Source organism: Parus major, chromosome 6, assembly GCF_001522545.3.
Source record: "Parus major isolate Abel chromosome 6, Parus_major1.1, whole genome shotgun sequence".
NCBI lineage: Eukaryota > Metazoa > Chordata > Aves > Passeriformes > Paridae > Parus > Parus major.
In genome coordinates this window covers 18122323-18146251 of record NC_031775.1, presented here as the reverse complement: position 1 = coordinate 18146251, position 23929 = coordinate 18122323, and the positions used below count along the sequence as shown (strand labels likewise).

Here is a 23929-nt window from a genome sequence, read left to right as displayed (position 1 = left end):
TGCCAACCACTGCCTAACTTGGCACTGCCCACACTTACACAGAACTCTGGGGACAGCAAAGTGAGTCAAGAAAAGCAGGTCTCTGATAAGAGTGCAAAAGCCAAAGGAGTAGCCATATTTATCTCCTCATTCCTACTATCTGCACTATGATGATGGTCATGTGAGCTCCAGTCTTCACAGAATCCACAAAATAAAGTAGAATTACAGATGTATAAGGCAACTGTGGAATGCTCATACCACATCATTTTCTGTAATGCGGCATAGACATCCAAGGAAAAATAGCTTATCCAACTATGGAAGCGTTACTACTTGGAAGATTTTTATTCTTTAATTAAAATGCAAGATTGTCAGGAAAATTTCCCAATGAATGGAAATAGCCTGCTTAGGCACCCTTTGATCTGAGCTGGTGTTTATCTCCTTGTTGGCTGATGAAACTTTCAAGGTTCATGTTTTGACTGGGTATTGACTTCTAGGGTGCTATGGTAAATGACAAAACTTTTGGCATGGTTATTTCTTTAAAAAAAAGCCCCTAAATAAAATAAATCATAAGGAACTCTGGCTTCTAATTTTATCCTGAAAACATCAGAATTGCATTTGAAAACAATTTATAATCTGTCACAAAAGCCTGCTTTGACATGTATTTTGTTAATCGAACTACTGAGGATGTGCAATTCCAGTGTGTCTGTTTAAGGAAGCAGTGTGGCTTACCTGGTTCACGTATTCACAGCTAAGCTAAACTCTCATCTTTATTCTGTGCAGCATTGCCATTTCTACTAAAACCTAATCCATTATTCATAACTGCTTCTAATTTTGGCCTAACTTTGAACTGGAGATAATTGGAATGTCTCCAATTGTCTCGTATGTTCATATATCAAAGAGCATCAATTCAGAAGTTAGCATTGTTCTTGTGGTATATGTATGTGCATGTTTTAAAGAGTGAGGAAATATTGTTTGGTTAGTGATATTGGGATATTCCAATTTCTTCTTTCAAAATAAATGATATTAACCTTTTAATCTTAGGGAAGGGGTGCCCTAGGTTATCATGTCCAATGCTGCAGATCCTGCTTATTAGTACAAAACTTGTTAGAGGCAACAGAGCTCATCTAAGTGACCCAGGTAAAGGTTGATGTTCAGTGTTAATCCCTCCTTTCCCTCTGGTGCTGCTCATGATCACAAGTCCCTATTTTCATTACTAAGCAAAATGATCTTATCTTTTTATTATTACTATTTTTCCTTATTTTTCCTTCCTCTATATTGTATTTATACACTTGGTTCAAAGTGATTCTGCATATATTTTTTGTTTTAAATGCAGAGAAAAATTACCTTACCAAGAGCAAAAATTTAAAGATTTTGCTAATGGTTTTTTTATTTTTCTAAACTCTGGATACACTGTCTCTGTAAAAGCGGCCACTAATAGTCTACACACCTAGGAGCTCCACTGAATCAAGCACGGCACTCCAAATGTTGCAGCACTGAAGTTACATCCCAGGTTGATACACATAGGAAATACTTAGATTTATCTTGAAATTGCCTGTTCAGTTTCCTGCCAAGATCTCTGCTCAGTTTAAAAGATAACCAAACTTTCTACAGACCAGAAGCAGTTGATATCTCTTCACTGGCAACAGATAAAACTTAGCAAAACACAGTTTGTTCAGTGCATTTTTGTCTTTTTCTCCTCATGAAAAAGTAACCTTCGTTAGCAGCAGCTAGCTGTCAATACAGTCCTCAAACCTCAGCTAAGTAATCTGCTCACTTTTCTGATTGCTTTGAGGAGCATTCCTGTGCAGCTATGGCAAATGTTCCAGCATAATTTTTCATATCCTTTTAGTGATAATTTGTGCTCAGTTTTCAGCTGCAAGGGACTAAAAGAACATTTCAAGCCCACACAAAGTCTGACGAGAGCTCGTGACTGTCTACAATTTGGAACAGCAGGCTTCATGTTCCTTGTTGCCGCAGGGAAGATGGTTAGGATTTGGTTTACTTCGGGTTTCTTTCTTAGCATTATTAAAATGCAGCTGATATCCACCAGGAAAAAAAATACATTGAAAACCAGCAATTTTATTTTTTTTTTTTAGTTCCATGCCAGCAGAATAAATAATTTGGTAAGATTATGAGAAAATAAGAGGGTAAGGGTGGACTGAAGATGCAGTTTGCTTCTTAACATGTTAGTGAATAATAAGGAGAGAAAAATCAGCCCAGGAAAAGCATCACTCACCTTGTAAGTTTTAACCTTTCCCCAGAGGCCTGTCCTGCAAATCCCTTGAAGTCCCATGTTCAGCTACCAGTGTTTTTTGCTACCCATCTTTTCCTTCCCCTCCTCCAGCCACCTTCTTGCCCCTTCCCCCCACTTCCTATGAAAAGGAAAGCTACTGAGAGCTCATAAGCAACAGACTCATGCTTTCAATCAAAGGAGAGAGCTGAATAGCCTTCCACTCTGAGCAAGTCCAGCGGATCTGCAGTCAGGGCCCCTTCATTAATGAGAAAGGAATCTGTTCACCTTCTGAAATCTTTCAGCACTCCCTCAAGCTGCCTGAACCACACAAGTTGTGTTTCCCATAAACTTCCCCACTGTGACCACAGCTCCATTTCTCTCATTCTCTCCTCCATCTCTTGGGAACTAAATATGCAAAGGTAATTTTCCTGCTTTTCTTGGGTCCATGGTCTTTCTTTGCTCATTAGGAGATGCCATTTCAAATTAATTTCTTGCCCTGGCCCCTAAACTGTTAGTTTCAGTGAAAAAAAAAAAATAGGCTTAGAATTATATGCAAGAAAACATTACATTTGCATTAGGCTTGCCAGACATCTGTGCAGTGCAGGTCCAAACACTGGTTTTGATTCTCAGGCTCGGTGGTTTCCACTGGCAGCTTTTTCACTCAAACGTCTTGTTTCAGTTCATACCAGTTGAGTTTTGTCTTGAGTTTATAGGGGTTGCAACAAACCCTTCAAATTCAAATGCAGAACTCAACTGAAACAGCTGCTGTCCTTTCTTTTGGTCCAAACTACATTACCACCTAAGATGCTAAAATCATCCTTATCTCCTGAAATTTCAGGTTTGGTGAAAACCTCATAAACCTAGCATGGTTCCTGCTTGGTTTGGGAATGTTTTATTAGCTCATTTATTAGCTCATTTTAAACTAATTCTATATCATTAATATGAATATGTACCACATCAGGAATTACATAATTTCATATGTTGTCAGAAATAGAGAGACATTCTTAGTCATTATTTATTTTTTTTTGCTGTGTCTGTATCTATGCTGTCCATAATGTGAAAGGAATAGTTACTGTCAATAAGGGAATAAAGGAGAATAAAGCAGTGGGGAAAGATGTCATACATGGTTTCTGTGAGAGGCACAGGGCAAGTACCCAATTGTTGTTCTGTGGATGGTCTTAGTACTTTGGTCTGGGGAAAAATGTGTTGGTAGTACTCCTGCTATGACCACATAGGTAAATATAAATGACTTTTCTTGTTACAGGCATGGGGGAAGATGCATTGTACAGAGGAATATGAATTAAAAAGGAATGGGAGTTGATAAGAAATGGTTGTTTTTATAGATGCAGTGTCAACAAGCATTGGTTTAGGTTTTGATAGTGCCTTTGACATGAGGTAGTTTCAGTTCTCATTCTTATTTGGAAACAGTTATGCTCAAAATTCAGACTGAATACCCAAGTTCTCTTGGTCTTTAGATCCATTCCACTTCAAGAGTTGTAATTTTCTATTAATGCATAACTGACAGTGAATATTTTTCTGTTAATCTCCCTGGTGGAACCATGTAGTACGACTTTTTCTACTAAAAAAGAGAAAGTAGATTGTTGAGTTCTGTTTGCTATTTTATGTTGATGTTACAGCTTGAGGATATAGTGACTGACTGAATCTGAAAATCTGAGTGAAAAGTACATAGAATTCTTGAATAAAAAGAGATCTCTTGTCAAAACAAGCCCTGTGTGATAAAGATTTCCACAGCAGAAAAGAACGAGGAGAGAATGTACAACTGGAATGCTATCTATGGGATGTTAATTGCTGTGGGTGCTGAATGCTTGCTAATTTAAACAGATATTGTGAGTACTCAGAACCAGGGTATGAAATGCTGGCAGTAGCTTTTTCTGCCTGACAATCATGTAAAAGAATATTTTTTGATTGGAATTAGAGATGTAGCTCTAAGGTTATGGGCACAACCAACTTATGTTTCTCTCTGCTCCCCTTCCACTTGGTTCTTGGGCTTCTTTTATGCCTGTAGTAACTTAATTGAAAATAATTGTGTCAGAACACAGGGACCAGAGTATCAGCAGCAGCAGTGCTGTAGCAGTGAGTTAAGCTCCTGAAGCATCCAAAGGCCATCACTGCAGCAAGCGGCTGTGAAATGTGCCAAACAGTGTCAGCTTGTTGTGACTCAGCCCCGGCACACGAACAGAAGAGCAGCTGTTCCTGGGGCCAGCGGTGAATGTCCTCAAGGCTCTGTGTTTGTGCTCCTGTCCGTGCCTGCTCTTCCAGCTGTTTGGTGGCAGTGCCTGCTGGCAGGCTCCTGAGCAGCCTATGCACTAGAGGGGAAGAGTTTGCTGCTGCTCTCCAGGCTTGGCTTTACAGCAGCAGGCTTTTCTCTCCTTGCCATCATCTCCAGGCAGAGAAGGCTGTCGGGGTGCACCGTGCTCGGGCTGTGCCCCTGAGTGCTCTGTGACCCAGCCCCAGGGTGGCCTCAGGCCCCAGCGCTGCCCAGATGGCTCCGCCACCTCACAGTCCTGCTCGCTACTCTCTGCCCTTTGGAAAATTCAGAAATCAAAGCTTTAAAGTGCAAGACTTCTCCTCTCTCATTGCTTGGTACTAGCACTGCTTTGAAACATAGCCAGTATCCCCTGTACTTCAAAGAGGCCCCGGAGGCTCTGGCTTGCCTGTCCCGAGGGATTGGTGTGTGTTCCTGAGCTTCAGGAGGGCCTTGGGCCCCGCTGTGCCAGAGCCAGGCAGGGAGGGGCTCCCGGCTGCGGTCCAGGCTCTCGGTGAGGAAGCTGGGGAGGCAGAGGTGGAAGCAGCTGTCCTGGCTGTGCGCTTGGTGAGCTCAGGGCTGCAAGGAGAGCCTGCCTGGCCCCGACCTTTCACTTGCTGCTTCCTCACCAAGCGCCATCTGAACATTTGACTTCCATTTTGCAGCGTTGCTTGGCCTCACCCCTCTGGAAACACAGGGATTGTTTGAGTCCCCGTGGTGCAATGACCTGCTTTTTTCAGGATTCTTCCAGTTAGGAAGGCTAGAAAGAACAAAACTCCTAGGCACAGCTGAAGCTCCTTGCAGTGATTAAAACTTGTGCGTTGCAGTACCAGCAAATGGCGTGAGACATTTCAAGGACTGCTTGATCCTGAAATGTTCCCTGCAGATGTGCCCAGAAGAAGTTTATTTAAAACTTGTGTTCCTATTTCAGTTTTCTGAGAGGAGCATTCAGGCTCTATTAAATTCTGCCCAATAGAAAATAAATTAAGTTTTAGTGTCATCTACTTTCTGTATTCTTAAGATTTTAGAATTGATTAAAAACTTCTTTACTGTTACAGGGCCTGCTCTGAATTTTTCAAGTAGGCAAAGAGAGTGATCCTTTGAATTATTTAAGGCTGTGCTAGAACAGTTACCTGTTTACTCTTCTGTTGCTACTAAATTTCAGAAAAGTCTAAGAGGGGTAGAAATTATCTCTGTTTATTCCTACAAAACATCTCTGCAAGTCCCACTCTTGCCCCACAGGAAGGACCACCCTCAAACCAATTTAAAATTTGGGGCTGTAAACCCAGAGCCTTCCATTTTGTTACTGCTGAGGTTAATGAGTCAAGGGTCATGGCATTAATCAGTGACTGCGGGGCAGAACAGAGCTGCAAAACTTGTGGTGAAATTTGAGCTGGCTGTCATGGGAACAGAGTGGGGAGGGCAGCATTTGGGGAGAGGCAGCCTTACCCTGGCCAGGGGCAGAGCCTGGTAAGGGCACCTCTGCCTGGAGCACTGGTTTAGTGCTCATTACATCTGTGCATGCTGCACTTCATCTTAATTTATGGATCTTCCTTGATTCTTTTACAAGTCTGCTAGAGTCTGTTCCCTAAAATTAATATCAGTCCTCACATGCCTGATTATTGTTCTGAGTGGTGAGAAAGAACCAAAGACTAAGGGCAAACTCCACAACCCCTGAAGTTTCTGAGATGTTATCTCTGTCCAGTGGTGACTGATGCCCTAAATTCTTCTTTACTCAGTTCACAAGCTTTCTTTAGCACCAACAGCCCTTAAAGAAAGGAGCTGTTAGCAGTGTGTACAGATTTTACAGTACAGTTCTGAGTCATGTGAGCAGAAGTAATGCCTGTCAATTTATTATTATTAATTACTAGAGAGGACTATTTCATACAGCTTCTCCCTTTCTTTCATGTAGTCAGCCTGACTTCTTCATTTTTATTGTTTAATTTGTGATCAAAACAGGAAGATGCTGCTTTTAAGAAATCCATCTAAGTTAACAGATTGTTATTTCTTTCTTTAGAATACACAAATCAAATTTCATGGTCTCATTCAAGGCAAAGAATCTTTTCTCCTGGGTACCACCAGTCTACAGGGAAAGTCAGTGCACTTTAATATAATTCCTGAAACATTAATTACAGGGACTATAGTTTTGCAAGAGGTGAAGTTTCAGTTGTTTACAGTCTGTTAAACTATTTATGTACTGTGTGTTCTCACTCCTCCCTTAAGACCTTCAAAAATGAAAAATATAAAGGGATAGGAGTTCCTTTTCTCATTTAAGTATGCAAACATGGTTTTCAGAGTTTTGGGGTTTTTTTATCCTGTGGCAAAAGCAAGGTCAGAAGATAATATAAAATAATGAGTCTAAACTAGATTCTGGTTATAATTTGAAAACATTCAGTATTGCTGTTGGGTTTTAGTTCTAAAATACTTATGGATACCCCATGGCACAAGGCAGAGAAACCTGGCAATTGCTTTATTTTGTCCCCAGTCTCTGCCCATAGACCTGCATACCATGCAGAGGTAACAGGGTCTGGTCATACCCCACCTCAGCTTAGTGTGTTTCCTGCAGCTTTGCTATCTTAACTTGCCCATCTACTCCAAGTACTGCAGCATTATTCTCCTCATTTCAAGTGGTTATCAAATGTTAGATAGATGTTGTCCAGCTCTATGTCTGCAGACACCAGCAGGTGAGATAATGCCTACCCACCTCAGTGTAGTAGGGCTATTCTAGTTTACTTTAAAACATCTAATTTGGCTAAAGGAGTTGCATGGATTACTTAGATTTACAGTACCAGTTTTAGGATTCAGTTTCTCTGTCTTGTAAGGAAGGCTATTACTTGAAAAAAAAAATGCAACACACATTTCTGTTGCATTGGTTGCAAAAGCAGTAATTGGATGTCTACTGCTCATGATAAACATGTACAGTACCTAAAAACAAATTAAATTTTGGCCAGACTATTTCTGGATGGTATTTTCCTAACTTCTTGCCTTTTGGTGGATAAATAGTGTTGTTTTTCCGATTATATTTATTTCAAAACCTGTTTCTTATTAAAAAATTAAATTAAAACATATCAGAAAAATCAGACTTTTTTTCAGTCTCCTATTTTTCACTGTCAGTTTCCCAAACTATTTCCTTCCTCAAGGGATTTAAATATGTGAACTTCTAAATACAGAGATAGGCAGTTTCTCTCCTTCTGTTTCTTTTCTTTTTAAGGGATTTATTTTTTCTTAGTGCCTATAAGGCTGGAACCCTGGAGATTTGAAGCCTCTTTCATCCTCCAAAATGTCAGCAATTTCAAAGAAGTGGGTTCCCATACACTTCTTTTGACATGCTCTGTAATACTTTTCAAACTTGGCTTGGAAGCTCTTTCTCTGCAGGTGAGAGGCAGTATGGGCAGAGGACACATTTATACCTTAGACTCTGGCTGAAACTATCACCAGAGAGAAGAAAGCAAGCAAGCTGTGCATAGCCCAAATGATTGACAAAAATTTTGCATCTTCACCCTCTTCCTTCTGAGGTTTGCAAAGCATTAAACTCATACAGCTGAGAGCCAGCTTTAGGATGTCTTGGCTTTCTGTTCCTCTGGTGGGAAGACACATTAGAAACCATCAAACAAAAGCAGCAGTGTCATGTCCCTTTCTGTCACAGTCTGTGATCTGCACAGAGCCAGAACTCTCAGCCTTCAGCTAAAGTTTCTTCTTTCTGGGTTGCAAAGTACCAGGTGGCAGATCTGGGGATTTGCTTAGGCTCGTGTGCAGGACTCCATCTCATCTCTTTGGTTAGACCAGAAGCTGATGGGGAGTGAAAGGAAGAGGGGAATGGAAACAAAATCCTCTTCCTGGAAACCAAAGCCAGCAGTGGTACTGAAGAGGCCAGCAATTGATAGGAGAGGAATGTAATTACTGCTGCCAAAGACAGCTGGGCCACATATTGGATTAGCATGGAGAAGGGATCAAAGCAGGAGGGTGCACATACCTGCTGGAGCAGCAGCAGGAGGGGTGGATGAGCTGGGAAAGTAGTGCATGTAAGGAGGGAATGCAGAAAAGAGAGTGAAGAAGTAGGAACACAGAAGTAAGACAAGGTCTATTTGACACTAAAGCAATTTAAAACTTTCTGAAAAGTTATTTTCTCCACACACACATGTACTGCATTTTACTTCCTTTGAGGAAAGAAAGGCTTTTCTCATGTTAATATGAATGAAGACTTTCAATGCAAATGTCTGCTTAGATTTCTGTCATGTGCTCTGGGCAAAAATAAATGGCTGTGGGGTTTTGTAAACAAAAATATATGTTTATTTTTTTTAAGTTATATTATGTTATATATATATATAGTTATATTATTTCGTTATATTATGGTGTTGAGGAGTGGTTACTTTTTCCTTTTGGTTTGTGCTCAGGATTTCATTATTTTATAATGTGTGAAGAGTACAGCTGTCATACAACTTGGTTAATGGGTTAAGCAAGGGCATAAGTGTAACTTAATTAGAGGATATTGTTGGATAATGCAGGAAGGGATCTTATGAACATTTTTATCTGGGAGATGAACTGAGCTCTTCCAAAGCAAAAAAACCTTCTAGTTCTGGCTGAAACCTCCTCCCATAATTTTTAGACCTTAAAGCATAAAAAAAAATTGATCTGCTATTCCTGGGCAATCCTCAGAATATTGTTTTTCTTTTGCATCCTCAAGGTGCAAACCATAGTTTTTTTATGTAAATGCTGTTATTACATCTTAATTGAAGTTTGCACAGTAATAACCTACAGGTAAGATTTTGCAGTGTGTAAAGATATATTGTGTTAATTTATTTGGACTTGGAGTAATATTTATGGGTATAGATAGATGAATCTCATTCAATTTAAGTATCCTAGAGTGTATTTAAAGCAATTTTATTTAAAATAAATCCATAATAAAGTATTGTTCTTTCTCTGAGCACTCTCAATTTTTAAAGTCTTTTTCAATGGAAATGCTAATTGTTAATTGCTTGTCAAATCTGTCAGTTATACACAATAAATTTCTATTATAAAAATATCTGGGATTATATTAAGAGAAACCCTTAATTTTTTTTCTGAGTGAAAAAAAAGAATGACTAGTTTAAGAACAGGGTGAGAGGATTTCTAGGACTTAAAGGAATCTTAGCAATTGTGAAAAGGATCAAAGCAGCAACCTGGAATATGTATTTTCATATATATGTTTAAGAAATAACATTTTATATAGAAGAAAGTATTGGATATCTTTTCTTTTGATATGTTTTTTTCTAGTCCCATGGAAATAAAACAAGCATCTACATGCAGTGTCCTGACATGCTAAACTGGAAGGAAATACACAGTTCTTGTTCTGCTTCATGTTGCTTTATCCTTCAAAGCACACAAAAATCAAATTTGGATTCTCTTGTTTATGAGACCCTGAGGTTTCCAGATGATCACAGTGTGTCATTTTCTGCCAGGGGTGTTACTGAGAGGGACAGATGTGCCACATCTTCCCTACTACAAATAGGAGTGTTTATTTTACTTATTGGGATACTAATTGCTTAATTGTCCTGTTTTGCAAAGCTGTGTGAAGATAAGGAGAAGAAGAGATCACTTAGAAAAATTCAAACCACAGGTTTGGTGTTGTCAGAGGGAGTGGGTGTTACATGTGGGAGGTAAAGTTGTAGGTAAAAGGAGTGACATTTACTGAACTTATTGCTCAGGCTCCTTGTAGTTCAGCTGTGCCTACTGATGGTATTTGTAAAGCAGCCTACATGTGAAAGAAGAAAAACTGACCTAGTACTGCAAAAGGTGAAAAAGAAAATTAGAAATCTCCAAGTTTCATTCTGTCTAAATCTGAAAATATATTTGGCAATTCAGAGTAATCCTTTTTTTTTTCCTTTGGAACTATCAAATCTGTCACTTGCAAAGCCTGTATCAACACAGAGCATGTATTATATTAGACGCATTTAATGTCAATAAGTAAAGCCTGTTGAAAACATAAGAACAGGTGTAGGGGTCTTTAGCTATTAACTGCTACGATTAGGTGGATGCCATATGGCTCAGCTGTGCAGTTCTCTGAACTGAATCTTCAGCTGTCCTGCATGAGTGAAACATCTAAAACTAAACATGCCACAGGAGACAATTAATACAAGGTTTGCTGCCCAGACAGCAAACCAAACTGCACTTTATTTACTCTTTAAAGTTTTGATAGGGAAAATTAGCTAGGCAGCACTTTGACCATGTTGTTATTTACTCCAGTGAAAGAAATTAAAATCTTTGGTGGGTTATTTTCATGCCATTAAGCTCCTGAAGGCTGACTACCATGAAGGAGATAATGTAATATGTAGTTGTCAAGTTTGGGATTAATGTATTAGGATGCATAGTTAGTAAAAATCAGTACTTGTCACATCTGGGTGAGTCCCATGAGCTTTAGCCATCTTGAACATCTCTATTGTTCCAGTCATTTTCAATTTTGTTTCCTACTCTGCCAAATTTCCCAGGGGATGTGATGGGTCAGTAGCAGGCCAAAGATGGGCTTCAGACCTAATCTAATCAATATTGTGACAAAGATAATGAAAGAAGCTGTGTCACCTTGGAATCCCAGTAGGTTTTATCAGCTTTGCCCCAATGGGATGTGACAGCAAGGCTGATCTGTGTCTCCTTAGGACAGGACAGAAGTTGTGCCAGGGCTGGTGCAAGGATGGCTGCGTGACAAAGGGCAATCTAAGCCCATGACCATTGCAGCTAAAGGATGAAACTGGAGGTACTTACAAGTTAAAGCATTAAATAGCTATTTCAATAACTTTCATTTCAAGTGAACCATTGAGGCATTCATTATATTTTCAGTTCCTTTAATATATCACCTGTGTTAAGAAACAGTAACTTGTTCTGTTTCAATAGGAATGTTCTGAAAATGTTTTCACAAATTTGAAGGCAGTAGTCACTGTCTTTATATGTATTCCAAGCAAAGCACTTTCACTCCAGTTCTCTGTAATGGTATTTTATTTTATTTTAATTGCTCCTTTTTGCAGTCATGTACATTAATATAATTTGCACCCCAGTGTGTGGCTTTTGCATGAGGCTAAAGTCAATGATCACTTTTTCCTGGGATTTCCTCCCTTAGCACTTCCTTACCCTCAGTAAGTAACTCAGTAGACTTCACTGATGCATTCTTGTGTGCAATCTCAAATTTTTGTGTTGTTGTAGTTTTGGAACAGCAGCTTCGCTAAAAAAAAAATTTTGATAACTCAATTTTCAGTGATTGGGGTACATATTACCAAAACCAACAATTTTCTACCCTTAATTCTTGTGATTCCTCTTTCTCTGCCCAGCTAGGTTCAACTACTCCCCTCATCTGTTGCCTTTATGCCTTCTCCATTCTTAAGTGTTGGCCCCATACTGTAAGGCTCTCTCTAAAAAGTTATTCTCAAAGCATTGACTTGCTTTGTCTCTTTAACTTTCTCCCTCAAGATGAATGGCAATTACTGTCAAAATGTTCTCATGCATAGAAATCCTGTGACATGTAGATCTCTTGAATATCTGGAAAGCTGCAGAGATATTACCAAAGAAACTATCAGTGTTGGTCACAAGCTCTTGAATATTATTCTGCCTCATTGGGGAATTAAGGGGTTTTTTTCTTTAAAGTTTCTTGTGAACATTTACCAGTCTCTTTACACATATGATTTTTTGATATGAGAACACATGTTTTGTCCTGTAATGTAAGATGAAGTTGTTTCTCAATTTAATTTTCAATTATTCAAGCTTTCTATATGAGGATTTCCATAAATTGCCCTGATATGTAAATAGTGGAGTGAAGCTGCCTTATATTTTTTGCTAATCCTGCAATTACATTCTGTAGAGCCTTTTTACTTTCCTTAATATGAAACTAAACCCTCCTCTCACCTACTCCTTTACATAACCAATGCACTAACAATTATGGACATGACAGCTAAATCCAGCTTTTAAATCCCAGGCACAGTAGCTGTGTGCTGCTGCTGCTGCTCAGTGTTTTTTTTCAAATAAGCTGTACACAGTGCAATATCTTATTAGTTAATTTGAAAATCGTATCTCAAGGGATTGCACGACTTATGTGCATCAGGTCTCTACCAATCCACTTAAAGCTTAAATGTACCAGAGAAACTTAGCCCAGAATTGGATATTATTTGTTACAGCAGAAACCTTTATTTCCCTGTAAAGTACCATGATAGTATTTTTGATGTAGCAGAAGTTAAAATGAAAACATCCCTTTGCAATTTTTTGAAAATAAAACCTATTTTTTTGATCTTATGGAAAATACTGCATAAGGTAACAGAAGGTGCATGTTGCAATTCAAATCCCGTTACTCTTGAAATTTCAGCATTGCTGCTAAACTTGGAGAAAGAGGGACTCTGGGAAAGAGTACCCATCTTTGCTGCAAATATGAAACTTGATTACTGATGTTCTGGAAAGCATCACCTGAGTTTGGGGTGGGTTGACTCCAAAAGACAAATTCAAACATCCCTGCAAGAGAACTTTGATTCTGTGTTTATGATGCAGTGTCCTGCATCATTTTAAACCAGCCTACACGATACTGAAACCATCTCACTTGGCGAATATTCATTCAAAGCTGTGTTTCTGCCTCTTCTGTCACTCCCCTTCAGAGAAACAAAAAGTTCACAAACGGCAGTAACATGAAATATTAACCTTTTCCCATTTCACCACACCACCACTACATAAAGCTACCACCAGGTAATCTTCCTTCTGGGTGATATCACCTCATTACAAGTGACCTAATCGTGACCTAAGCACAGAATATCAGTGAATTTATAACCCACATCACAATTTTAAACGCGCTTTCTCCGTAGCATAACAACAATCCCCTCTCCACGCGCGGCTGAACTCTCCCATACCCAGCACAGTTCTGTCTCTGCTGTTTTCCTGGAGCTGTGCGCGGCTCCAGCAGGACGTGGAGCGGACAGAAGAGCCCTCAGCACAGCTCAGACTTACCTGGCTCTGCAGGACCATGTTCCCTGGCAGCGGGGGCAGCCCGGAGCCTGGCCCGGTGCTGCCGCTGGAGCCCAGCGCTGCCGCGCCTCTCCGGCCGCGCTCCGGGACAGCGTGCGGGGAGCGAGGGCAGCCCCGGCTTCCCCTGACATTTATAGCCAGAAAAAACGAAAGTGCTGCACGAGGGGAAATTCTGAGTCTCAGCCCTCCGTTACGTAGGTGTCATGTGCTGGGCACTGACTGGGAACTTCCATCCCTGCCGTCCTCAAGGCTCAGTGAAAGCAGGGCTGCCCCGTTCTTCCCTCTGCCTTTGGGGTTAGAGGAATTCACTTGCCACTTAAGACCTGTGCACAGACGTTGTGGAGGAAAGGAAGCAGATTTTGGGCGTTTCTATCAGGCTGGTTTCTCACATAATTGCTTCCAAAATTACTCCAAAAATCCTGTTTTGGTGTAGTATGACTTAATTTGTTGATTCTGGTATTTTGGCAGTTTTGTTTTACTTTTTAATATAACATTCCTACAAAGCTGCCTAGAAACTGTTTACAATGTATTCTATGGAAATATGACAGCTAGGTACTAGTAGTCTGGAATTAAACTTGTTGGCTTTATATTTTTTTTAAATCAATTTTTGTTTGACAATTCTTTGTACTTGACTTTTTGCATAGTAATGTCCAATGCATGCCAGAAATTCTTCAGAAGCTCACTTAAATCATACAGAAAGAACTGTAGATGTATTCTGCTTGGAGACCTGAATCAGTAATAATAAGAAATGAGAAATTCTCTCCATTCCATGTATATCTACAGTCTAAAATCTTCCAAGCAGAGGCAAATTGGTCCATAGTGAAAGGAATATCCTGTGTAGGTAATTTAGTTTGTAGTTACTGAAAACTTCAGATAAGGGGTGAGGTGGGTTTTGTTTTGTGTAAAGATATTTACATAATATCTTATTAAATATTAAAGAAATTTTAATAAGGATGAGGAAATAAGTAGACTGGGGAAACAGAGCAGTTGGTAAAGAATGAGGAAGAAAGCAGAGGTGACGGCAAAAGACAATGACATAATTTTATGGAAATGGAACTGACAATTCTATACAGGAAATGTGAAGGAACAGGAGGGAAAGGTAAGATAGGGATGTGATCTTATGCTAATAGGATGCTTTTGGAAGAGGTTAGTGGGATACACTTAATTTAGGCTTGCAGAGGAGGAGGTTTCTGCAATGGACACTAGTGATGGATAAGAATGGTTTGGCTTTACCAAATGAGGAGTGTGTTTAGATGAGATTTGAGAAGTGGACAGCTGAGGAACATAGAATGAGTCCCATAATCAGAGATTTGTCTGAAGTGACAGAAAGGAAGGATGGGGGGGACAGGAGAGTGTGTTTTGAAAGCAAATATCAACAATGTGAAATTTTGCAATGAACTGTTATTTCAGAGTGCTTGCTGGCATTTCCTAGTGCACAGTTTGGCTTCAACAGTTCCCAGAGGCATTCTTCTGCTCTCTGATGTCTGAAGCAAATTTTATTCAAGTCTAAGACTGGCCAATGTGATTTCTGAACAATATAAATCTCTAACTATAAATTATCCTGCACCAGTGCTTTAAAATTAAAGAAAACCTTTTATGTAAGACTCATATAAAGTAAAATAATACTTACTTTGCATTTCTTTACAGCAGCTTTGCACAGTGGTTCTGCCATCCAGCCTGTCCCAGTGGGTGGACTTCAGCTATTTCACTCTATGATTTTTGTCATGTGTCTTGCCTCCTTCCCCTTAAAATGAGGGGTGCAATGGATTACTATTAGAACACACTGCTAATTTGCACTGAAAATGCATTGTAGCATCAGAATAAAATTTGACATACATATTTTCAGAGAGGGGAGTATCATGAGAAGGAAATAGGACAAATTATAATATACAAAAAAGGTAAAAAGGCAGAATTTTAAAAACTAGGGGCGAAGAGAGAGGCAATAAGAAAGACTGGAAGGGTTAAATCCCCCCCAAATCCACCAGTGACAGCAGCTTTTAAATTGTCATTAAGAAGTTATTTCTAGTAAAATACCAATATTTATATTGCTAAATTGATTAGCCATTAAACTGTTTCACAAAAAACTTGGAATTGGGAATTTTATTCCTTAGTGCAGTTATGATCCTAGAAGAATATGAAATCTTTTTTTTTTTTTTCTCCTTCTTGGAAAGTATTATCACAGCATAAAGAAAAGTGACAGCACAATCATATCTCATCAGGATGATGGATACATCCTTAACTATATATGTTTAAATGTGACATAAAAAAAAAGAATATGGAAAAACTGGCAGCTATTCTGTTGACACCTAAGGTAAAATGGATTGAAGAGAATCCAGGTTTGAGCTACTCAAAGGCACACTGCAGTTGTAAATACAGAGATTATTCACCACAGAACAAGTTGAAAACGATCTTGTAGGTTTTCTGTAGGACCTGCATTTTTTTTTTTTTTTTTTTTTTTCCATTTTTTTCCTTTTCTTTCTACAGGAAATTCACTGTTGCTGAATTACTAAGCTGAGCTTTATGTTGTGATTAATACTGCTGATTTGGGTGCAGTTTGTCATTTCAAGGCCTTTTTTTAATCTTTTTTTTTCTGAATATGAAGTTAAACCAGAGCTGGCTGGCACCAGCCTCATGGGGCTGTTACATCTGAAGCTCTTTGACTTCAGCCATGGCACTAACCTGAGCTGCTCTTCTCTGAGCAGATATTTCTTTATCACTGAGACATCTCCCTTTTGCAAATTTGAATTACTTGCTGGAATTAAATATAGAGGGAACTTGACAGACAAGCAGAAAAAGCACACAAAACTCATTTCCCTTGAAAATCAGGCTGAAAAATAACACTTATTTTCCCAAAAGCATAATATGTGACTGAATGTATAAATATTTACACCAAATGGGGTAGGTGTCAGCTATGAGAATGATAATGGCTTTATGGCCATAAGGAATTAAGGACTAATCTTCACATGCTTGTACCTTCAAGTCTGAATTATCCAGAGTATTTCAATGTTACCAATGAATTTTGTTTTCAGTTAGTACTTGATCAAAATCTTAGCTTAAACCAACTTTTAAATAATCTTTAAGGTTTCTGTATTCTTAAGTAAGCTCTGAGTTAATTTTAATTCAAAATAAAAGTTTTCAAGGCAAAATCTTTTTCCTTTGATTTTCATCATCAAAACAGAAGGAAAGATACAAAGTAAGCAAGAAATACCAAAAATGCAGTTTTGAGTTGTTTGTACATTTTTCTGTTACCTTCATGTGATGCAAGATTTTTATATGTTAAGAGTATCATTGAAGAAATGCTGCTCCACTTCCTGCTGGAACTGGAGTGAAAATGTTGGGCTTTTTCTAGTTTAGTGTTTGTTTGTGGTTCTTTTTTAACAGTATATGTGTTCCTGATTCAGGAGCTTCTCCAACTGTTATCAGGATGAACATGACTTCTCTGGAAATATTAAGGAATCTTCTGGCAGGCCTTCCAAGCTCTGCTGCAGATGTCATCAGAGCAGATGGCATCAGAGCACCTAAAGCATCAGAGCAGACAACTGTGCTTAGTTTTGGCTGTGAGTAAACATGTTTACCAGGAGGCCACTACGTTTATGTAGCTTCTACTCAAGACTGGCTTTTTTCCAGTAGTGTGTGTTCTTTAAATGCTCTTTAAATGCCAAAAGCATTCTAAGGCAAAGTTTATCTTAACTTCCAACACTAGAAAGATGTGCTTTGAATTGCTGGGTCGTGTTAGGCAACCAACACACTTTTACTCTCTTTCTTTGTTCAGCTTTGTGGATATATCAGACTTGGGGGAAGGTGGATGTGCCCGTAGAGGGTTAAAGTGGGCTGTGACTTCAGAGCACTGCAGACAGGCAGCTTCCCCTTTTTTGTAAAGAGAGCAACTTCCTGCTAGCACAGCCACTGCAGAATGTCTGAAGAGTGGAAACCCCCACCCCTCTCGGAATGTTGTGTAGTGGAACCTATAGCAAGTGTAAAAACATAATGGTATGTTTATTTTTGAAGAAGTGGGAAACTACCGTGGGAGTTAAAAAGTTCTCTTGGGTTTTTTTCATCATTCACCCAGTTACTTCTATACAATGATGTGGAGGAGAAGAGAAAAAAACCCAATAAACTCGCAGAATTTGAGGATATTTTTGCTAAACTTGGTATTAGCGCTTATGTCTCTTCTGCATCTTCCTTGTAAATATATTATGATAATACTAATGATGTCCCAAAAATATTTTTTCACTATTTGAGAGCTGTTTATTGGTGAGCTCAAGTGGTTTTGTTTTTTCCTTATGTAAAAACCCTTCTGTGCTGCAGGCTTCAAGTTAGAAGCACTATACTTCCCTAGAAAGCTGTAAGAGTGCTGTTGAACAAAAGAGTCCTACATGGTAGGATTGTAATTCATACTTCTAATTTTGTAAACACAGACACAGACTTATTTTGCCATTGGAAGTCATCGACTTTGGAAGGAGTCATTTGTTTTGCCTCCATTTTTGATATGTAAAGGTTGGCTCCAAGTGTTTAGCAGCAGAGTTGATTTCTGAATGTTACTACTGCAGTTTAGTTCTGCTGTGCATTATCTCTAAGCTCTGGCAAGGCTGCTGCAACATATGAATATGGATTTAATTTCTTCTTCTTCTTTTTTTTTGTATCTGCATAGTGGCTATATTTTGACTTGCACTTCATTATAATGCTAAAATTATCTTGGTGTCTCTTGCTTGGCATTGGTTTGTTACTATCATTTGTCAGTGCCATTGATTCTGACCTAGAACAGGGAACTCTTACAGGATTTTAATTGCTTTTTTTTTTACCAAAAGGGAGCAGATGCTTGTCACAAGGAAGAAAGTACAAGATGGGCAGTAATCTGGCCTTGGAAATGTGATTATTAATACTACTACTCTAGAAGGGGATTTGCAAGGCTTGTGGGAACCAAACATTATTTCATGTTTAAACTTTTATTTTTAATATACACTTGTAATAGTTAAAACAAAGGTAAAAAAGAAGAGTCATGGTTTTTGGATATGTGGGAATTTTTATTTTTTTATTTAAAATAATTTAGCAAGTAGTGAAAATTTTGAGGAAATAGTTCTTGGGGGAATAAAGCTGTCTTCCCTTTCAGTTTTATTTTAAGTAGGAAAGAGGAAGCACTCTAGAAAAAGACCCAGAATATAATTTCATGATGTCTGATTTGTGGCTTTCTGAAGACTGTCTTTGATTGCTCAATGCAACTAGTTTAGATGAGGGCTGGTGAGAAAGTGAAAATGCTTTAAATCATCCTCCCTACTTGAAAAAAAGGAATTTTTTTTTCATTCCTGACAATGACAGTAGAATGGAAGACAGATTTGATTATGTTTGTCACTTAAACTTTGAAAACATGTTAAATGTGGGAATGTGCCAGGAAAACACAGATTATGACTGATACAATCTTAATATTTTCCTTTAAAATGGCGATAACTTTCCTTTTGGCTATCCCTGCTACTATGACCATAGGTTAATGTCTAGCAGAGGAAGTGAAAATTGGTAATTCCTCACAAGTGTGTAAAAGCACATCATCCCTGTGGTGCAGGTGAATCTGGCTGTGCTGCTTTGGGTCCTGCAGGTTGATGCTGTCAGAGGCACTCACTGACTTATGGAAGTGGTACAGAGCATTAGCCCAGGGCCTTACACCACAGGGTGGGACTTGGCTTGTAGAGCTAATTGCAGCATTTAGACCCTTTAAAAATGGACAAAATATACAGGGCAGAACTCTCTTCCATGGTTAATTTATATGCACATAGAGTGGTCCTGCTTTTTTTGGATGGTGCTTTGGAAAGTGACCCTGGGATGTTGTGTTTTAACCTGAGCTTGTTTCATGTAAAAAGCTGCTCTCAGACTTCAAACACTTGTTCCTCCCTGTGGCACCTGTGCAATTATGTACTCAATTTTTAAAAAGCATGGAGAGACACAGAGAGAAATAAAATGTTTTCTTTTACAGTGGTTTCCCTGTGACCTCTTTTCTTTTGTTGTTAAGCAGGCACATTGGATTAAATGATTTCCTTTGCTTTTTCTGCAATTTGTTGCAGATATTCTCGTCATACTGATCTAGATGGTATTAAATCTCTCTATTACATTATAGTTTTTAATGCTTCTCAGAAGTACTACATGTAAAATAAAGCTGCAGACCTTTGACCACATCCTGTTATGATCCTATCTCTGCCAGGACTCATCAGGCAGAAGCCAAGCATGGCCATTTGTAGAAACCTTGCAGGGTGGCAGTAAATGTTTTGGTCACCTGAATTTTTCCCATGTTGGCAGCACTGCAAAGACTACAGTTGCTGTTTTTCAGGTGTAAGAGATCACAGCAGAATGCTGGTTCTTTACAAAGAAATGCAACATTTTGCTACCCATAATAATTATGGAATGGTATGGCAGGCATGCACTCTTGGCAGTTTAGCTGTGTTACATCACTACAAATCTGATTAAAACAATATAATCTTGGGAGTGTCTGAAGACACCAGCTGGGACCAAGTCCATTTGATGGCCCTGCTGCAGATTCTTTTGTGAGCTGTATTTTATATCCCTTGTTTCTGGTTTGATACATGGCTATACTGCCTTTGATTCTTCTTATTTTCCTGAAGCATGAAAGTAGAAGGTGGAAAATACAGTTGTCTTTTCTTAATCATCTTTGTCCATGACCTGTCATCTCCAACCATGAGCACTTTTATTTCAGTATTAAAAACTGGAAAATGGCAACTATTTGGCAAGGCTATTCTATGCCTTACTGTTGTTTCATTATGTAGAACTCTTGGTGATGCTGAATAATGAGCTCAAATTACTTGCACTAAGTCTGCTCCTTTTTTTTTTTTGTCGCTTTTTTGTTGAAAAGTGTTTCAAATTTGCAAGTCAGAAGGGGAACTTCTGGCTGTAGAACTGCTGTACACTTTTCAGGAAATAGGCTATTTACTGGAATTTTCCTTGGTTAAGCAGATTACTCGGCGTGGGCTCAATGTTTGAAAGTTTTAAGCCAGGTTTTCCTTGGCCTATCTCCATTCCTGGGCCCTATATCCACTTTTAATCATCTTTCTAAACACAAATATGTGTGTTTACATCACAAAGGAACAGTAATTTCTTCTAAGAAACATTGTCATCTGGTGAATTGCTTGATATTTGCATTAATGATGATCCATTATTTATCTCTTACTGAAAACTGAAAAGTTGCATGTCATGGAGAAGAGTTGGCAGTTTTCTCATGTTTGGGGGCTGTGTTTTGCTTTATTTATATTCAGGTGGTTCTCTATGGCTTGGCTGTTCAGTGAAAGCTCTGTGTATGAGTTGGTGCTTTCAGCTGTTCTCTGTGTTCTCTGGTGTCCCTCAGCACGTGTCCCAGAACAGAATGAGGATCCTCCGAAGAGCGTGATGCCACAGGCAGCCACCTCATGTGACTAAAGCAGAAGCTGTGGAAAAAGCAACTGCCCCTAATTTTGAAAGGAAATCCCCAACAACTAAAAAAAAAAATTTCCAGGTTGGAAAGCACCCAAAATTTCCCACATAAGTGTTCAGCATTTTTGTTGTTTACAGACAACTCAAAACTCTTTGATCTCAAAATGGTTTTTGACAAGTCACTATGAAAATTGTTATAAAAGGTGTTTGAAATTGATAGTGTGGAAGAATGTGAACAGGTTTGAGAAGCAGTCCTTATTCCAAGAAGAAAGACATTATCAAAAAGGTTGCAAGAATACTTCTAGAAGGAAGAGGGGCTGGTGTTGCAGCCAGGATGTGTTTCACTGGTTTGAAGTGAAAAGGACAGGAAGAAAAACTTGAATTTTGCACACATTATGAAACCATAGAAAGCCACACATACATTAAGAGTTTGAAATTCTCTACTAATAAAATATTGCTTTTATGGTAATGTAGGCTAGAAATGTAGAAAATAAGAGTGAGCACTTCAGGATCTGGGCTGAGGGCCAGCAGACAGTGAACTCTGCTCCTAGCATGAATCACAGTGGTGTTGTCTCAGTGACATGTTGTTTTCCTGGTAGATACAAAGGGCTGCTCTATGGAAGATTGACTTGAAAGAATAAGTAATGGTTGCTGTGACAAATTAGATTGGGGAAAAAAAACTGTCACAATTTGGTTTCCATTCTGCACACTCTAAAGAAAACCTCAGCTCAGCCAGTGGATTCTCACCTTGTGGCTATGTGCTGTGTACAGGAGACAGCACAATTCTCATACATCAGAATAAGATGGCATTAAAAAAGGCAAGGTGTGAAGCACCAAAATTTTAAAGGGTTGATTTTTTTGGTGATATCCTTCCTTTATTGAGAATTTGTTTGAGTACATATTGTATGTGTGTATACTTTGGCATTTCTTTGTCCTGTAATTAGGGTAGAAGCACTCCCCACCTCTTATAGTTTATTTCTGAATGTTTTCTTTGTTAAGTGTCTCCTTCTTTGGATTTAGTTTGCCACACGGCATTGTGGTAAATTTATCTATTTATTTATTTCAAACATGAGTATATTAGGCTGTGCTCTATCTTTTTGGTAGCAAAATATCACACAAAGAGAAAAACTAGAGAGAATTAGAAATTCTGTGTTCTACCATCTTCCACCCCAGATCAGGGTGGATAAAAGAGAGGAAAACTAATGCTGTGCTGATCATAACCTGCAGCTTATGAGCACTGTGTCACATGTTATGGCCTCATTGCTAATGTGTTGTCGATTCAAGGTTTTGAAAGGTTACCAATTCCTACTAATTCTTTTGTTTTAATCAACAGCTTGCTTTTAAATTAGTTTCATGAATTTTTTTTCCTATTTTGTCCACAATATAATGGATACTGTCACAAGCTACTATAAACAACTTAGGGATTTTTCTTGACAGATTAAATGAAATAATTTAGAAAAGTTATCTAAAAAAACCCTGAAAATCAACAGTAACCTTTCCTTTGAGTAACTCTGCATCACTCAACCCTCCTTTTCTCATACCAGTGAGACTGGGTAGATTATGATTTTGTGCTGAGATTTCCTCACAACAGAAATGTTTCATTCCAGTTTACAGTTTGAAAAACTGCCAGTGTATATTTGTGTTTCTTAGAAAAACTCATTAAGACTACACTCTTGCTGTGATGAGAAAAACAAGACCAATAAAGACACCTTTGGTAATTACAGAAATGAGACAGTCCTCCTCCCAAAGAGACACAGGAAAGAAATAAAAGAAAATCACTATTTCATACTGAAAATTATTAAGACCTGTGCTTCCAAGATCCTCCTCTGTTTTAGCAACTACTTTATGCATCTGTTACCAGCACTTGCTAGTAGATCTTTGCTTTTAGGTTTTCCACTATGCAAGGTGATATCTTGGGTTTTTCAGTTGCTTGGTTGGGCTGTTAGTTTGGTTTTGGGATGGGTTTTTTGCCTTTTTTTTTTTTTTCTTTCCTTCTTTTCTTTTTGGACATTTTTCCCCTGTTGCTAATTACATCTGAGGTGCAAGTCAAGCATGATGAGCATGGTGTGGTCTCTGCAGCCTTCATGCAGAAATGTCCTTCCTGACCTTTCATCCCTCTGTTTTATATTGATCTCAAGGGAACCAGCCTCTATCTGACAGACTTGTTGAAGTTCAGAGGTGACCAGACACCCTGGTAGGTGTCACTGAGCTTGTTTAGCAAAGCATGATATCCACTGTCATACACTCCTGAGTGCATAGGTGTGACACGAGTAAATACATGCTGAACTGATCAGCAGTACAGGTGAGAAATACCATTTCTCTCCCATTAGGTTAATTTTAGGCATCTATTTTTGCTAGTCCCTGTGTTGGTTTATGACAGAGGTGTGTGTGTTCTTTACAGAATGACAGAATATTCTGAGTTGGAACTGCTCATACTGCTTCCAAAAACCAATTTCAGTCTTTAGCTGAAATAAAACCTGATTTAGCTGAAATAAAATATGATTTTGATGGTCACAATGACCTGGCCACCAAAAGTGCATTGTCCAACTGATTTATTGACACATGAGCTGGTGTACCAAGTATATAATGTAGTTCTGGCTACTGCTGTAGTTCCTGGAATGTATCAAGCCTCAAGCATATCTAAAGGCCAACTTTCAGCAATAAACTTCATAGTCACCATCAGTCACATTTTATTTTGAGGTTCAAGATAGAGAATATATGAGATTCACAACTGAATTAATTCTTAATTCCATTAAAACCATCACACTGTCTGGAAACAAGGCCCAGTGCCCTACAAGATGATATAGGTCCAGTCTGAGAGCCCTTGAAGATCTCTGCTCTGCTGCTGAGGCCACAGAGGGACAGATGGTGCAGGCCAGGTGCCATCTCCTTCTTACACCTCTGCTTTGCAGGTGGCACCTGCCAACACCCAACTGGCCAAGAGACACCTGGCCCTGCTCACACAGATTTAGACAACTTTTACCCCACCCTTCAGTTATATCATCAGGGACTTTACCAATCCTTTCATTTGCAGGCATTCCCTTTTGCTCCTAAGTGCTAAAGCAAAGGCTTTG

At 38.8% G+C, this 23929-nt stretch overlaps 1 protein-coding gene across 5 annotated transcripts in view; it reads right to left on the bottom strand.

Moving 5' to 3' along the window:
• The window catches only part of RASGEF1A (RasGEF domain family member 1A), a 155759-nt gene that overhangs the window by 36877 nt on the left and 94953 nt on the right, over window positions 1–23929 (bottom strand). For 2 of the 5 annotated variants that reach the window (XM_015633204.2, XM_015633205.2), the window contains one exon: window positions 15076–15189. The exons of 2 other annotated variants lie outside the window; for them this stretch is intronic. In XM_015633204.2, the coding sequence (XP_015488690.1) occupies window positions 15076–15117 (42 nt within the window). In that variant the 5' untranslated portion in view covers window positions 15118–15189. Of the gene's footprint in view, window positions 1–13427; window positions 13736–15075; window positions 15190–23929 lie in introns of those variants that run through there. One more of the 5 variants, XM_015633206.2, reaches the window with a different exon arrangement.